The sequence below is a fragment of the Mobula birostris genome, chromosome 4 (assembly GCF_030028105.1).
Source record: "Mobula birostris isolate sMobBir1 chromosome 4, sMobBir1.hap1, whole genome shotgun sequence".
NCBI classification, from domain to species: Eukaryota; Metazoa; Chordata; class Chondrichthyes; order Myliobatiformes; family Myliobatidae; genus Mobula; species Mobula birostris.
The window spans coordinates 26,250,716-26,267,747 of record NC_092373.1 but is presented as its reverse complement, the minus strand read 5'-3'; the positions used below and the strand labels follow the sequence as shown (position 1 = coordinate 26,267,747).

The 17,032-nt window shown below is 41.0% G+C and overlaps 1 protein-coding gene across 1 annotated transcript in view; it reads right to left on the bottom strand.

The window, feature by feature from the left end:
- pcolce2b (procollagen C-endopeptidase enhancer 2b) overlaps positions 1–17,032 on the bottom strand; it is a 45,631-nt gene that overhangs the window by 18,098 nt on the left and 10,501 nt on the right. The window contains exons 3-4 of the mRNA XM_072254506.1: positions 9,012–9,267; positions 7,333–7,457 (exon numbers count right to left, since the gene is read on the bottom strand). Coding sequence (XP_072110607.1) covers positions 7,333–7,457; positions 9,012–9,267 — 381 coding nt within the window. The remainder of the gene's footprint in view (positions 1–7,332; positions 7,458–9,011; positions 9,268–17,032) is intronic.

Sequence of the window (17,032 nt, the reverse complement as noted above, 5' to 3'; positions counted from 1 at the left end):
CAACTCCACAAGAAGATTATTGAAAAGCACAAGTCAGGAGATGGGTACAAGAAAATTTTCAAGTCACTGAATATTCCTTGGAATATAGTTAAGTCAATTATAAAGAAATGGAAAGAATATGGCATAGCTATAAATCTGCCTAGAGCAAGATTTAAAACTAAGTGACCATGCAAGGGATTAGTGAGGGAGGCCACCAAGAGACCGATGACAACTCTGGAGGAGTTACGAGCTTCAGTGGCTGAGATGGGAGAGACTGCACATACAACAACTGTTGCCCAGGTGCTTCACCAGTTGTAGCTTTATGGAAGAGTGGAAAAGGGAAAGACACTGTTGAAAAAGCTCTCACAAAATTTCGGCTGGAGTTTGCCAGAAGGCATGTGGTAGACTCTGAGGTCAGCTGGAAGAAGGTTCTATGCTCTGATGAAACCAAAATTTACCTTTTTGGCCATCAGACTTAACACCATATTTGGCGTAAGCCAAACACCGCACATTATCAAAAATACACCATCCCTACCGTGAAGCATGATGGTGACTGCATCATACTGTGGGGATGCTTCACTGAAGCAGGCCCTGGAAGGCTTGTGAACGTAGAGGGTAAAATTATTGCAGCCAAATACAGGGAAATCCTGGAGGAAAACCTGATGCAATCCGCAAGAGGACTGCGACTTGGGAGAAGATTTGCTTTCCAGCAAGACAATGACACCAAGCATAAAGCCAAAGCTATACAGGAATGGCTTAAAAACAATAAGGTTAATGTCCTGGAGTGGTCAGAAGTCCAGACCTCAATCCAATTGAGAATTTGTGACTGTACTTGAAATGGGCTGTTCACTCATGATCCCCATGCAATCTGACAGAACTTGAGCAGTTTAGTAAAGAGGAATGGGGAAAAATTGCCGTGTCCAGATGTGCACAGCTGATTGAGACCCATCCATACAAACTCAAGGCTGTAATTGCTGCCAAAGCTACATTTACTAAATACTGAATTGAAGAGGGTGAATACTTAAGAAATCAATTACTTTGTGTTTTATATTTGTAATTAATTTAGATCACTTTGTAGAGATCTGTTTTCACTTTGACACGAAAGAGTCTTTTTCTGTTGATCAGTGTCAAAAAAAAAGCCTGATTAAATCCACTGTGATTCAATGTTGTAAAACAGTAAGTTATGAAAATTTCCAAGGGGGTGGGGTGAATACTTTTTATAGGCACTATACAAAAGTGCAGAGCATAATCAACTCTATTGTATTATTTAATCAACAAAATTATTCTAAACTGAATGCATAATCAACAGTGAACTTCATCATATACTCCTCTCAGCATGGCATGAAAGTATGTTTTAAAAAGTGCAGAACTTGAAACTTACCTGGCCCTTAGCATTTTGCACTGACCTTTAAGTTGATCAGTATCTTTTTGAATCAGGATGCCATAAATGAGTTAATCTATTCATAACTAAATTGCAATTTTTCAATATTTGCAGAGTCTGTGCTACAAAGCCTCTACTGCATTTTTTTTTGTTTGACCCATCATTGGTGAATGCTACTAAAAGATGCCCTCTCACCCCCTCTGGTCCAAGATGCCCCATCTGTCGAGGAGAAACAGCACGGAGACAGTGGCAGTGACAGTGAGGAGAGGGATCAGATATGTGAGCCCAGGTCAGAGGTCAGCTACTGTAACAAGGTGAGGGAAATGGTAAGCGAACTGAGCTGCTTTCAGAAGTTTCAGAAGGTCAGCCCAGCTACCCTGTAGTGAGCAGATGGAAAACAAATCAGACCAGTTCCTCAGCGTTACCTGCCCCAAGCCCGGGTGTGAAAACGATGAAGCAGCACCAATCCTCAGGCCAATGATGCCAAGCACCATCTACTCACTGCCAAGTCCAGATCTTAACAATGATGATTGATGGCAGAGAAAACACAAGTAGACACAAACCATGAAAGGTTTTTTTTAAGATGTACAAAAAAAAAAACATATTGAACAAGGTAAGCATTGAAAAATCAGGAGGGTTAACAGAAGACATGAGGTTGCACTAGCAGACAAGGCAAAGGAAAATCCTAAGGGCTTCTGCAGAGATATTAGGAACAAAAGGATAGCAAGGGACAAAATTGGTTCTTCGGAAGATCAGAACGTTAATCTATATGTAGCGGCATCTATATTTAGTCAGGAGACAACTGTTCTGCCTTTCAGGCAATTGATTTATGTTAAAACATGTTCAGCCTTTATTTTAACGAGCAATTTCAGATTTGTATTAGGTCACTTCCTGTGCAGCCAGGAAATAGCAAGTATAAAAGTACCACTTTCAGTACACTGGATGAACTCAGCAGGTCGGGCAGCATCAGTTAGAAACGATGAGTCGACGTTTCGGGCCAGAATCCTTTGTCAGGACTGAAGAATGAAAGGTGGAGAAGGATTTGAAGAATGCTTGTAGCTTCAGTTGAAAGACCAGTAATTTGAAAGACAAAGGGGTGAGGCAGGGGAACTATTGACATCATAGCCCTGAGAACAATGGGTAGTAGAAGAAGGAGGCGGAAACCTCTTCCCACCCCGCCACATGCAAAAATGCCATTCCCTATTCCCAGTTCCTCCGTCTCTGCCGCATCTGCTCCGATGATGAGGCTTTACGTTCCAGGACATCTCAAATGTCATCTTTCTTTAAGGATCGTGGTTTCCCTTCTACCGTCATCAATGATGCCCTCACCCGCATCTCCACCATTTCCTGCACTTCGGCCCTCACCCCATCCTCCCACAACCACAACAGGGACAGAGTTCCCCTTGTCCTTACCTACCACCCCACCAGCCTCCGGATCCAGCACATTATCCTCCGCAACTTCCGCCACCTTCAACAGGACCCCACCACTAAGCACATCTTTCCTTCTCCACCCCTCTCCCCTTTCCGCAGGGATCGGTCCCTCCATGACGCCCTTATCCGCACGTCCATCCCCACTGATCTCCAACCCAGCACTTATCCCTGTAAGCGTAAGTGCTACACCTGTCCCTACACCTCATCTCTTGCAACCATTCAGGGCCCCAAACAGTCCTTCCAGGTGAGACAACTCTTCACTTGTGAGTCTGTTGGGGTCATCTATTGCATCCAGTGCTCCCGTTGCAGCCTCCTCTACATCGGTGAAACCCGACGCAGATTGGGGGACCGCTTCGTCGAGCACCTGCGCTCTGTCCACCACAACAGACAGGATCTCCCGGTAGCCACCCACTTCAACTCTGCTTCCCATTCCCATTCAGATCTGTCCATACATGGCCTCCTCTACTGCCATGATGAGGCTAAACTCAGGTTGGAGGAGCAACACCTCATATACCATCTAGGTAGTCTCCAGCCCCTTGGTATGAACATAGAATTCTCCAACTTCCTGTAATTCCCTCCCCCTCCCTTCCTCTATCCCTATTTCACACTGCCCCCTCCCCCAGCTCCCTCATGGTTCCGCCTCCTTCTTCTACTACCCATTGTTTTCAGGGCTATGACATCAATGCTTCCCCTTCCCCACCCCCTTGTCTTTCAAGTTACTGGTCTTTCAACCGAACCTACAAGCATTCTTCAAATCCTTCCCCATCTTTTATTCTTCAGTCCTGATGAAGGGTTCCAGCCCGAAATGTCCACTCATCGTTTCTGACTGATGCTGCCCGATCTGCTGAGTTCATCCAGTGTACTGAAAGTGTTGCTTTGATCACAGCATCTGCAGATTATTTTGTGTTTAAGTATAAAAGCACATTGACTGGCAGTAGGCTAGAGGTTTATGTTAGGAGCAAAAGAAGTTTCTATCAAGAGCCATGCTGTTGTTTCCCCAGCACAAGCATTGCTTTTCATTCCTTATTCTCTACATCATGCCATTGAGTCGGCAATAAAACTAAGGAGCTAGGAGGCCATTTCCTGACTCTCCTGTCATTTTTGAATGGCGTTTAACTGATTGTCTAGTTGATGTTACAACACCAAAGCCAGGGCAGTACAGATGTGAGGCAAAGCAGCAGAGAGGTCATGGACCCTATACAGATTACAGAGGAGGAGGTGCTTGCTGTCTTGAAGCAAATTAGGATGGATAAATCCTCAGGGCCTGACAATGTGTTCCCTCAGACCCTGTGGGAGGTTAGTGCAGAAAGTCCAGGGGCCCTAGCAGAGATATTTAAAATATCCTTAGGCACAGGTGAGGTACCAGAGGATTGGAGGATAGTTAACGTTGTTCCAATGTTTAAGAAAGGCTCTAAGAATAAGGCAAGAAATTACAGGCTGATGAGCCTAACAGCAGTAGTGGGAGAAGTTAGTGGAGGGTATTCTAAGGGACCGGATATTTGGATACACAAGAACTAATTAGAAATGGTCAACATGGCTTTGTGTGCAGTGAGCCGTGTCTAACTAATCTTCTAGAATTTTTTTTTAAGGAAGTTACCAGGAAAGCTGATTAAAGACAAGGTAGTGGATATTATCTATAAGGACCTTAGCAAGGCCTTTGACAACGTCCCACATGTGAAGTTTGTCAAGGAGGTTCAGCCACTTTGCATTCAAGATGTAGTAGTAAATTGGATTAGACATTGGCTTTGTGGGAGAAGCCAGAGAGTGGTTGTAGACAGTTACCTCTTTGACTGGAGGCCTGTGACTAGTGGTGTGCCGCAGGGACTGGTTTGGATCCGTTGTTGCTTGTAATCTAGATCAACAACGTAGGTGATAATGTGGTAAATTGGATCAGCAAAATTGCAGATTACACCAAGATTGGGAGTGTAGTGGACAGTGAGGAAGACTATCACAGCTTGCAGAGGATCTGCACCAGCAGGAAAAATGGGCTGAAAAATGGTAGGTGGGACTTAATGCAGACAACTGTGAGGTGTTCCAGTTTGGGAGGACCACCCAGGGTAGGTCTTACACAGACACTGGTAGGGCACTGAGGAGTGCTATAGAACAGAGGGATCTGGAAATACAAGTCCATAATTCCTTGATAGTAGCATCTCAGGTAGATAGGGATGCATTATAGGGAGAGGTTGAATAGACAAGGACTTTATTACCTAGAAGGTATACGGAGGAATTTAAGGTGGGGGGTTATATGGGAGGCAGGGTTTAAAGGTCGGCACAACATTGTGGGCCAAAAGGCCTGTATTGTGCTGTACTATTCTATGTTCTATGAATGCAGAAGATTGTAGAGGTATGAAAAACTCTGAAGGGTATAGATAGGGTAAATGCAAGTAGACTTTTGCCACTGAGGTTGGGTGAGACTACAACTAGAGGTCATGGGTGAAGGGTAAATAGTGAAATGTTTAAGGGGAACACGAGCAAATTTCTTAACTCAGAGTGCATAACAAACTGCCAGTGCAAGTGGTGGATGAAGGGTCAATTCCAACATCTAAGGGAAATTTGGATAGGTACATGGATGGAAGGGGTCTGGAGGGCTATGGTCTGGGTACAGGTCAATGGGACTAGGCAGATTAATACTATGACCTATGAACCTGGAGATGGTTTGTCTCCTCAGAAATGGAAATCTATTGACTTGCAAATTACCACTATTAATGAAAGATTAATACTGCTCTTCCACAATTTTGCCTGCCTTGTACGCAAACTAGCCACAATTTTTTTGTGAAGTTAGGTAGAGCCTTGGCAAATGTGGCGTCTGCCAGGAATAGAGGAATCAATGTATTTCGCAGTCACAAATGAGCTGCATAAGGAGTGAGTGAATTCTTTCTCACAGGAGTGGATGGGATTATTGATAGGGGCACGTATGGTAACAGGAAGGTGATCAATTACTCTTTATAATTTAGTGAATGCTTCCCCTTTGTCAGACTCCAGCACCCTGCCAAGTTGGTGATGACAGTCTGTAGGGAAGCTGATATACTGGCTTGCTTCAGTAATCGTTTGGCTGATGAATGTATGCACAGCAGATTAGTCAGTCACATAACACAGTAGTTAGTTAGCTCATCGTGCTTCAGCCAGCTCACTGACAGAGTTACCTAATTAATCCATTCCCCTGCTCTTTCACCTCTTTTCTAAGAATATATCCAATTGCTTTTTGAGAGCTACTCTTCAATTTACTTTGATCCATCCTTCAGGCTCTGCATTCCATGGTTAAAAATTGTCCACATCTCACCAGATTCAGCCATTCAGCTTATTTACAACAGAGAAAGGTTCAAATCGGTAATGGCATGAGCAGTGCTTTTCCAACTTTGCACATACTGGTCCAAAAACCACTGAAGAAGCAGGATTGCTTGGGCTAAATTAGCGTGAATGAGAAGTGATCTCAGGTCTCCTGCAGACCCTGGTTTTTCTCATCTTCACCTAAGTTACAAGGGTAGAAAGAAATTCCCAAATAAAGTAACGACTGTGTAGAATGAATGAGCGGTAAAAGTAGAAGCCCCAGAACAAAAGGAAAGTAAACTATATAATCAAAGCACAAGCTTACAAATATAAGTTTCAGATTTTTTTAAAAACTAGTTATTTATTCTTCAAATTCACTTTCATCTTAGTTTTAGATGGCAAATCTTTTTGGCAGGGAAGAACAACATTTGACATTTAGTCAGGAACGTTCATTCCACCTCATACTGCAAAAATGTGAAACTGATGAACAAATTCTTGGCTTAAGAACAGTTGATGCTCAAATATCACCTTGAATGTTGGTTCTTTGTCTTTCTTTTTGTACAGCCAACCTGTGGGATCTCAGGATTTAGAAGAATTCTTCCCAGTTCATGCATTGAGTGCAAGAGTTGTGATGTCTCGTTGGAGCTGTACAAGATGTTTGGTGAGGCCACACTGTGTGCATTTCTGGTCAATTAGCTACAGGAAGGCTGTCAAAGGGTGCAGGAAAGAATTCACAAGGATGTTACTGGGACTGATGGGCTTGAGTTATAAGGAGGGGCTGAAAAATGCTGGGGCCAAGGAGAACCTAGCTGCTGTGTTGAGCTTGCCACATTGCTCACGTGGCTGACACTCAGCTCCTGAAACAGACACCTTATTTCCTCCTCTGTTGAATGGAAGGGCTGAGGGAGTAGAAGATGATTCAAGGATGTGTCAAAGCCGACTTGAAATACAATACAATATCCCCATTCATGTTTGGGAATAGCTGATTCATGGTGGCTCAGAATGGAAAAGGCGCATTTGGGATGGTATTGCTAACCTTGACCCCCATACACTGGGAGCACACAGACGCCCTGCATAAGTAACATCAGCAGTATACCACCTGTAAGACCACCCATCCGTAAGACATGTCCTGCTCCAGTGTGGAAGGGGCTGGTGTCCCACACTGGTCACTTCAGAACCCTCAGAAGCAGAGTGCAAGCATGCCATCCTCAATCCCAGGGGACTGCCTAAAGTGGCAGGGAAGTAGGACACTTGTTTCTGGGTGCCAAAGGTACCTGATTTTTGGGTGCCACGATGTGCCACGAGCAGGAGACTCCCGCTGGGTAGTCATAGTCTGGCCAGTTGGGTGTTTTAAAGGAGCCAGGTGACTTTTCCAGACGACCACCGCAAAACTGATCATCTATGGTGATGGAATAAAAATCTTCTCATTATATGTTCAGAGTGAGCATTCAAGTGAAATATACATATGCATAACTAAGAAACCACATACTGGAAATATGAACAGGACAGAAAATGCTAGAGATATCCATTTAGTCAAACAGGATCTGTGGAGAGAAACAGAAATATGAACTTTATTGAGCTGAACTGGTAGTTCAATCTCTCTCCCCACAGATGCTGCTGGACCTGATGACATCACATTTCAAACATATTTGTGTTGCACGTATTTTCAAGATGTCAACAAAACATTGTTCCTTTGCTTCATATCTGTGAGATCTCGTTGAAACAGTTCTTGCTTATCTGTTGTTGTCAGCGATGACCACTAATTGAGATGGTTTCAAGTGCACAAAACTTCTCACACTCACCAGCAAAATAGCAACTGTTTAAAAGTGAGCTTAAATTAGCACATGCATATTCACTCGTCAATCTGGTGACTTTTAACTTCATCTGCCAATATTAATAGGACACCTACCAGCTTGGAACTGGAGTATTTTCTCTGCCAACAATCCAAAATAATAGTATTAGATTCCATTGTTATAACTTCAGCAACTGGAATCTACTTAAAAACTTATTAACAGTACTCTGTTCTATCGCCAGCCAGTGATGTAGTGGCATCAGCACCATCAGCACCGGACTTTAAGGCAGACAGTCCCGGGTTTGAATCCGGCTGGCTCCCTGCATGCTTTCCATTCATGCTGGGTTGACCAGTGAGCGAGCAACTTGGCCTCGTAAAAAACAGACAAATGCTCAGGAAACCGAAAAAACTGCTGCCCAATGCACCACAAGACATGAAAAGGAACAACAGCAGCTCTGATTTACATACTGTTTACACCTTAGAATTTCCAAATTTTATTTTGGAATTATTAAAATCCAACATAAACAAAAACATTTATGCATATCTTTCCGAATTAATTACTTCTATTATAATCATTTTACTCTTTTCTCAATGCATTGTGTAATGATTTCACCTATATAAACAGTATGCAAGTCAAGGTTTTCCACTATATCTTGGATCATATGACAGTAAACAAATAACAATACTAATTTATTTTAAAATCCTTTAATAAGAGTTAGGCCAATTTGAAATTTAAGTGCTGAAATAACACTAACATTCATATAAAGATGCTCATAGACGATTTGTATGAACTTCACCATTTGCACTGGCCTCCTCTAAATGATCAATAGTATGATTATTTTTCGGAGTTCAATTGGATTAAAGGAATTTTCCATGATGTGTTTGATTAATTCATTCGGACCAGCTCACTGAATGAACTCCTGTGCAATTCAATATATAGTGCCATGGGATTTTTATCTTTGAAACTTCAGTTAAAAAGACTACACCAAAATGATTGATGTGTGCACTCTGGGCTAATGGAGCTGGGTATAACATCCAACATTTTCCCCACAAAGGTGAGAATGCCACCACTGAATGAATTATATATTGGTTTGTAGATGTTTCAAGTTTTATCATTGGTTAATAGTGCATAATCTGCCAATAGAAATGAAATGATCTTACTTCTCTGGTTTGGCCCGGTTGCAGAGTACATAGCAACAAAACCATTTCCTGCAGTGTTGGCATCGGTTACCATCTGGACCAACATTTTGTTGCCAGATGAGATGATGGCGCCAGGCTTTGAAGTCCCACAAAATCTGCCCAACCTCTGGCCATTGACGTGTCCATCGTAAACATCAACATAATCATACCGACAGAGTGTGTCACGTTCCAGATCAAGGAACCGGAAATTAAGAGCAACCACCCGGCCTTTTGGTACCTGTGAACAGCAACATTAAAAAGCAAAATTCACTCAAAATTCACTGCTCACATTACAAGGTTTAAAAGGACGAGTACTCTGGTGCAGCATAGTACACTAAAGATACTATTGTACAGAGCTGTAGTGTGAGTGAGACTCACTTATTCAAATTTATATTTTAGTGGGAATTTTGCAAAATCTGGATTGCTATTTAAGAGGAAACCAAAGAAAATTATTTGTATTACTGTAGCTGTATTACTTGCTTGAATTAGCTGTCCTACTGGATCCATTTCCCTGCTTGCTCCCCTTAAGATTTGAATTAAATATTCACACGCTTGCTTTTGTTTTTAAAAGCAGTCATCAGACTACATCCATAACCGTTCCTGTCCCAGCAAAATTGTATAAACAACAGCTTCCGATTCTGCTACATGCTGACCCTCCATGAGGGCCACAACCTTGTTGTGACTTGAAGGCTTGCTTGCCTCGATGCCCTGGAGAGCTTTGCTGGCCGCAGTCAGGGCTTTATAGTTTGGCTCCTGGTAGGATCACCCATGCCAAACAGGTCAAAGGGTAGAGGCCAGGCTAATACTGGTCCTCCAGGTTCAGGAGTTCCAGCTCAGGGCTAACAACCCTGACTGGTCAGCCAAAACTGTTACAGAAACAGCAATGAAGAATTCTTCTACACCCGTGTGTGATGGTATTCCTGAATCTCAACCCAGGACTTAAATAGTTTCCAGAAGATGGCCAAGGACAGACAGAGACAGAGGACCTTCATTGCTGCCCTGAATGCCATGTGTTAACGAGCAGTAAGTTACATGCTGATCGTAACTTTTATTCTCCAGAGGCTGACTGTAACTTGTGGAAATTTTTCCCATTTGTCTTGTTAAAAATATCACAAACTTCACTTATAAGGTCCCAGCCTTCTCCACTCTAACGAAGCAATCTAGGTTCTTTGCAAGTGAATAAACTTAACAGTTACCTTTTTTTTAAAAAAGAGGAATTGATGGGGATCTGCTTCAAACAGTTACAAAGAAACAAAATTAACTTTAATTAGATTTGTTTGTAACAGCTTGAAATTTGACATGTTTGGATAGATTTTAAAACTTTACACTTTTGTTTAGTCTGCAATGCTTACATTGGACAGTCAGATTTTACCGAGGGCGGAAATGGCTAACATGAGGAGGCATAATTTTTGACTGGAGAAATGTATAGGGGGAGGGGTGTCAGAAGTAGTAGTTGTGTTTTATTTTTACATAGACAGTGGTGAATATGTGGAACATGTGGAATGTGTGGTAGAGGCAGATACATTAGGGACATATAAGGGACTCTTAATTTGGCACATGAATGGTTAAAAAAAATGGAGGGCTATATGGAAGGGAAGGGTGAGATTGATCTCAGAGTATGTTGAAAGCTGGGCATAACATCGTGAGCCAAATGGCCTGCATTATGCTGTAATGTTCTATGTTTAATGTTTTAACCTGAAAGCATTGTTACGCAAGTGTCAGCATCATGTAATAATTGTAAAGTTAGCTCAGAACAAGCACCCATACAAAAAGACGAGGTTGACCAATGAGTCGTCCACAGCAGGGTATCCTACAAAGCAAAAGGCTGGGTATCATTGATGACTACCAGTGTTTCCAAATGCGATTCAACCATTAGAGTGGCGGTAAGTACTGGAGCTCCGTGCATGCACTGGGCTTCCTGAATGACAACAGGCAGTTTATTTCACCATCAGACTCAACTTAGAGTCCAACAACACAGCCCAGACATGGCACAAGATTAACCGGAGACTCTAGTTGAGGGGAACAGGGAGGGTGTCAGAAAGTGGTGTCTGAGGTCAGTGCTGGATCATCCATGATCTTACTGAATGATAGAGTAGATCTGAGAGGGTAACTGGCCTATCCCTGCTCTTGGTACTTGTGGTCTTTATCAATACTTGGAAGACAAGGGAGTGGTCTATATTTCTTGTTGCGTCAGTCAAGCAGCCAGCACAAAGACCAGTCATTCTCTCTTCTTCCGTTGGAAGGCACAAAACCCTGAAAGCACATACAACCAGACTCACGAACAGCTTCTACCCTGCTGTTATACGACTATAAAGTGGTTCCCTAGTACAATAAAATGGACTTCTGACCTCACAATCTACCTTGTTATGATCTTGCACCTTATTCTTTACCTGCACTACACTTTCTCCGTAGCTGTGACACAACTTGGCATTGTTATTGTTTTACCTTGCCCGATCTCATTGCACTGGGTAATTATCTGATCAGCGTGAACAGTATGCAAGACAAGCTTTTCACTGTATCTCCATACGTTTAACAATAATTGACCATTGCCAAGTATGTGATCAGCTCATTTTACTTATAAATCCATTATCTTCAGTATTTTCAGAATGAAAGAAAATTAGCTAAGATTTGTAATAGTTAAAAACAAGTAATCATGGCATTTGGTCTCAGGCTATGCAAGAGGACTACTGGGAATTAATTGTAGTCATTGCACTGGAATTTCTCTGACCTTTAATTAATCCTAAGCATAATGAATACACTCATGGCAATGCTCCAGGTGTAACAAGTAATTAGGAAAGCTAGTAAAATTGCATCATTTCTTACAAAGGGAGTTTACTACGCAACTAGGAGAGTTATGCTTTGGTTTTGTTGGTGTAACTGGTAAATTCTACTGTTTTGGTCTCTTATTTAAAGGAAGATGCAAATATATTGAAATCAGGTTTGAGAAGGTTTACTGGCCTGATAACTCAAAATGGATAGTTTGTTTTGTAAGGACAGGGCTAGGCTTGTATTCCCTGGGATTTAGAAGAGTGAGAAAGGGGTTGTTAGAAACAAATAAGATCCTAAAGGTCTGGACAAGATGAATGGAGAACACTTTGTCCTGTGGGAGACACTAAAACTATGAGACACTGTTTAAAAATAAGGGGTCACCATTTATAAGAGGTGATTTTCTCCCCCTTACAGAGTCTTTGCAATTCTTTTCCTCCAAGAAGTGTTAGTAATGTCTTTAGGGCAGATCCAGATGGATTATTCATAATAGAGTAAACGATAACAGTGGGCAGACAGAAACGTAGATCTGTGCTTACAATCAGATCAGCCATAAGTTCATTGAATAGCAGAGCAGGCTCAAGGGGTTAGTAGTCTAGTTCTGTTCATGATTCATATGTTCATATATTTGTATTTTAAAGGAGGTTGCAAGAAACTGATTTAGGAGAAAAAGGAAAAAGTTATAAAAGTTACCAGTTAAGTATATTAAGTTTTCAAATCAGTTTTGTACCATCTCTTACGCAGTCTTAACCCCAATTTAGCCAGACGCAAAGGGCTGTCAGTGAGATTTTAGGGATAGGACCTCCTTAATGGACTGTCAGAGCCCTAGTGACATCAGATATCAAGTGACTCTAGGTTGCAGATGATCAGCAGAATTGGCTCAGGTGTGTGCAGAGGGAGAAACACCAGACATACAATTCTGCCCAATATTTACAGTCAGATAATTGGTTAATCAGACCTAGATACACCAAAGTCAAAACTGCTGGTGTACAACCTATTCCTGCTATTTTACCTTCTGATAGGCAACCATGACTACAGTTCAAAATTCATTCCATTAGCTGGAATACCCCAAGATTCTAGACCATAAAAAGTTACATCAGTTTATCCAAGTAAAGATTACTTATGGCTAAACTAGCAGAATAAGAAGCCGTGCCTTTAGTTTCCAAGGCCTTAAGTTTCTGTAAATTCTTACTCTAGTTCGCTGACTCACCACTCCTTTGAGATGCTGCTAAAGATTTACTTCTTTGATTACATTCTCAACATTTACAGTAATAGCTCCTCTTGAGGCTCATCACGAAACCCGACTTTGATAGCACTCTTATAAATTAAGAGTTGCCATCAAATTTTGACTTTATAAACACAAATTGTTTGCTACATCATCATGGACATACTAGGCATCATATTCAAACATAATCTCAGATGTGGCATTAAAAGTGCTTGAAACAGAATATGGAACAATATTTGAGTGCACTTCTGATACTATCTCGAAATTTTTTTTAAACAAAGTTTTATTCCGGTTTCAAAAAGCTAGTTGTAATATTACCTACAAGTGTTGGCATATCTATGATTATTTTCTCACAAGCAGTCCCTCCCCGCCCCCCCAGAACAAAAATGAGAAGTTTAAGGATATCACACAGCCCAGCAGATACCAAAAGTAGGTTGTTCTCAACTGCCAGTACCCTCCCACAGGCAAGGATAGATTTCTGAATATGTACAATTGCCTACATAGGCTCTGGGTTAATTAACAACACAACAGAGAGTCATTGTTGATATATTGCAAGAGATACTCAGTTATGACCTAAAGTCATCTTCCTCTGTCTCCCTTCAGTCCACCTGCAATGTTGTCCTACGCAAAAAGTGCATGAACTGGCAAACAGAGAAACGTGCCATTTCATCATTCACCACCACCAGCTACAGGCCAGAGTACCACATCAATGATTCTCAATGTTCTACTTTATCATTCAAACCACGAAATTCAGAAAGTTATTTTGAAACTAAGACAAACATAACAATACCTGAAATATGTTATTAATGCAATTGTTTTCAAATGTCTTTATTGCGAAGCAACATCAGCTTAACCACAACCGACAATGTCCTAAAGTACAATGCTTCTTTTTCCTTTTCTTTCTTATAACATAATGAAAATCAAATGAATGTATGTATATTAAACAAGCAAAAAGCAAAGGAAACCCTACCACCCCGTCTCCTTTCCCCTGCCCAGCCCTCCCCTCCCCTCACCCCTCCCGTATGTGCTGTTTAAGTCCTACCGCCCCCCCCCACACATACTTCAGCTGTTGGTCTCTTCTAAATACAACAGTAATGGTTGCCAGATTTTTTTCAAATTCCTTGAGTCTGTCCTTGATAACGTATCTCATCCTCTCTAGACGCAGAGTACCCATTAATGCATCCAGCCATTGTCTGAGTGATGGAGTTTCCTCCTTTTTCCAGAACATCAGTATGAGTTTCTTTCCATTAAGTATGCCAGAGGTCAGGAGTTGCTGCTGGGTAGTCTGGAATTTATTTGACCTCGCAGAAGTTCCAAAAATTATGAAAATGGGGTCTGGTATCATCTGAACCTTTAGCACCTTCGATAGGACCTCAAATATTTGCTTCCAATACTCTTGTATCCTGGGACATAGAGCATAACTATGTAACAAATTTGCCTCCGAGGACTTGCATTTCTCACACATTGGAGACGCCTCTGGAAATATTTTATGAATCCTTACTTTTAAGTAATGTAGTCTATGTAGGATTTTAAATTGTATTAAACAATGCCTGGCATTGATGGAACAGGAGTTAACATACTCCAAAACCTCATTCCATATAACCTCCTCTATCTCTGAACCCAACTCCTTTTCTCACTCTTTTTTAATATTACTTATTGTTGTATGACACTTGTTTTGTATGGCATCATACAGATAGGTGCTGATGTGTTCTGTCCCTAAACATGATCTTAAATGATTATCTAATTTATCAGGTTCTGCCGTCTCAAAACTAGAAAGATGAGATCTTATATACTGTATTGTCTTAGCTGGAGATACCTGAAAAAAATACTCTTTTGCAATCTGAATCTTGAGCTGCCGAAATGACGCAAAAATCCCTTGTATGTATAAGTCTCCAACATTGCATATCCCTGATTCTTGCCATGCATCAAAGGCCCCATCTATACATGAGGGGATAAAAGAGGGGTTCGCTGATATAGGTACAAGAAAAGATAATGTTCTGAGTTTCAAATGCTTCCCTATTTGTCTCCACATCTGTATGGTGCTATGCATAATGGGATTGCCTCTATAACAGGCTTTATTTAACCGAATAGGGGACATAATGATTGCCCCTATGGAATATGGTAGGCAATCCTCACGTTCCATCTCCAACCATCCGGGAAGTACAACTGTATCATCTATCCAGTATGCTATATGGCTAACGTTAGCAGCCCAGTAATAAAAAATAAAGTTGGGTAGTGCCAGCCCCCCACTAGTCTTATTCTTGCAGAGATGTTCTTTCCTAATTTAATGGGCTTTATAATTCCATATAAAAGGTAGAATTATCAAATCTAATCCTTTAAAAAAGGTTTTGGTAAGATAGAGGGGCAGGTTCTCAAATAGATAGAGCAGTTGGGGAAGAAAGATCTTGACTGCACTTACTCTACCCACTAAAGAAATTGGGAGTGTCTTCCAAAATTCTATTTTCTTTTTAATCTTTTCAATTAGAGGGATAAAATTTGCTTCAAATAGAGAACTATACCTTTTGGTTATTACAATTCCAAGGTAAGTAAACTTCTCAAGGGTTATTTTGAATGGAAATTGTTTAAGCCCCTCCTGTTCTTCTACTCGGACTGGGAATAATTCTCTTTCCCCCAATTAATCTTATACCCCGAGAAGGTGTCAAATAAATTGACTATTTCCAGCAAGACTGGAATAGTAATATATGGTTTTGTTACAAACAAAACATCGTCCGCATAAAGGGAAATTTTATTGATAGTATATTCTGTATTGTACCCATAAATTTCGGGGTGAGAACGTATAGTCTCCACCAGTGGTTCCAGGGCCAACGCAAACAATAAGGGACTTAATACACAGCCCTGTCTTGTGCCCGTGCAAACTGAATGGTTCCGAGAGGGTCTAATTAGTTAGTATTTCAGCACTAGGGTTACTGTACAGTAGCTTAATCCAAGTTATAAATTTGTCTCCCATTCCAAATTTGTTCAAAACCTCATAGAAGTATTGCCATTCCACTTGGTTGAATGCTTTCTCAGCATCTAAACTTATTATAAGGTCTTCCTTACGATGTTTTGGAGAATGCATTATATTAAGAAGGCGCCTGATGTTATGGAAAGAATTCCTCTTAAGAGTAAACCCTGTTTGATCTGAGTGTACCAATTTATTTATCTGCTGACCGAGTCTCCTTGCCAGCATTTTAGCCAAAATTTTCTGATCCGAATTTAGCAGTGAAATCGGTCTATAAGATCCTACCTCCTCTGGGTCTTTGTCCTTCTTTGGAATAACCATGATAATGGCCTCATTCAGGGTTTGGGGTAACCTGCCAATTTCAAATGACTTGCTATACATACCATATAAGGTACTAATAAGTCACTAAACTTCTTATAAAACTCATTACCTATTCCATCTGAACCTGGACTCTTGCCATTTAATGCAATTGTTTCATATTACGATATGTAACCATTTAATCTTATGCAGATGCAAGTCTAACCCTTTGTCAGCAGCTTTTGAAGAGTGGTTCCTAGTTTCCTCTGGTAAACAATGAATACCAGACCCATTCTCACCCCTGAGATAACTCTGCTTAGGCTAAAGATAGCTCAGTTAATCAATGCACAGAATTAATCCACTCTCACTTTAAATAAAAGAACCTTACTTTGGACAGTGATCATAATTCTGCAATCTGTTGCCTTTTCTCAGTAATTATCCTAGTTTATCCAATGATTAGGAATAACTGCAAAAAGGTAAAACTGTCACACTATACATTTTTTAGTTTTCTTTATATACTTTTAACAAATCGATGGGGAGGATTTTGTTTTTGAGCTAGATTTCCCAGAAATTTTGATGGGCAAGGAACCAGTGAGCCGTGGGAGTCCTTGGAACAAACCTTTAACATGAGTCATTGATTAAGAAAAATAACTGGAATGGAACAAGTCTGTTTGCTGTCTTCCAAGACGAAAAAGAATGTTAAGGCCATAACATAATGATGGAAAAAGGAAAAAACTCATCAACAATATACTT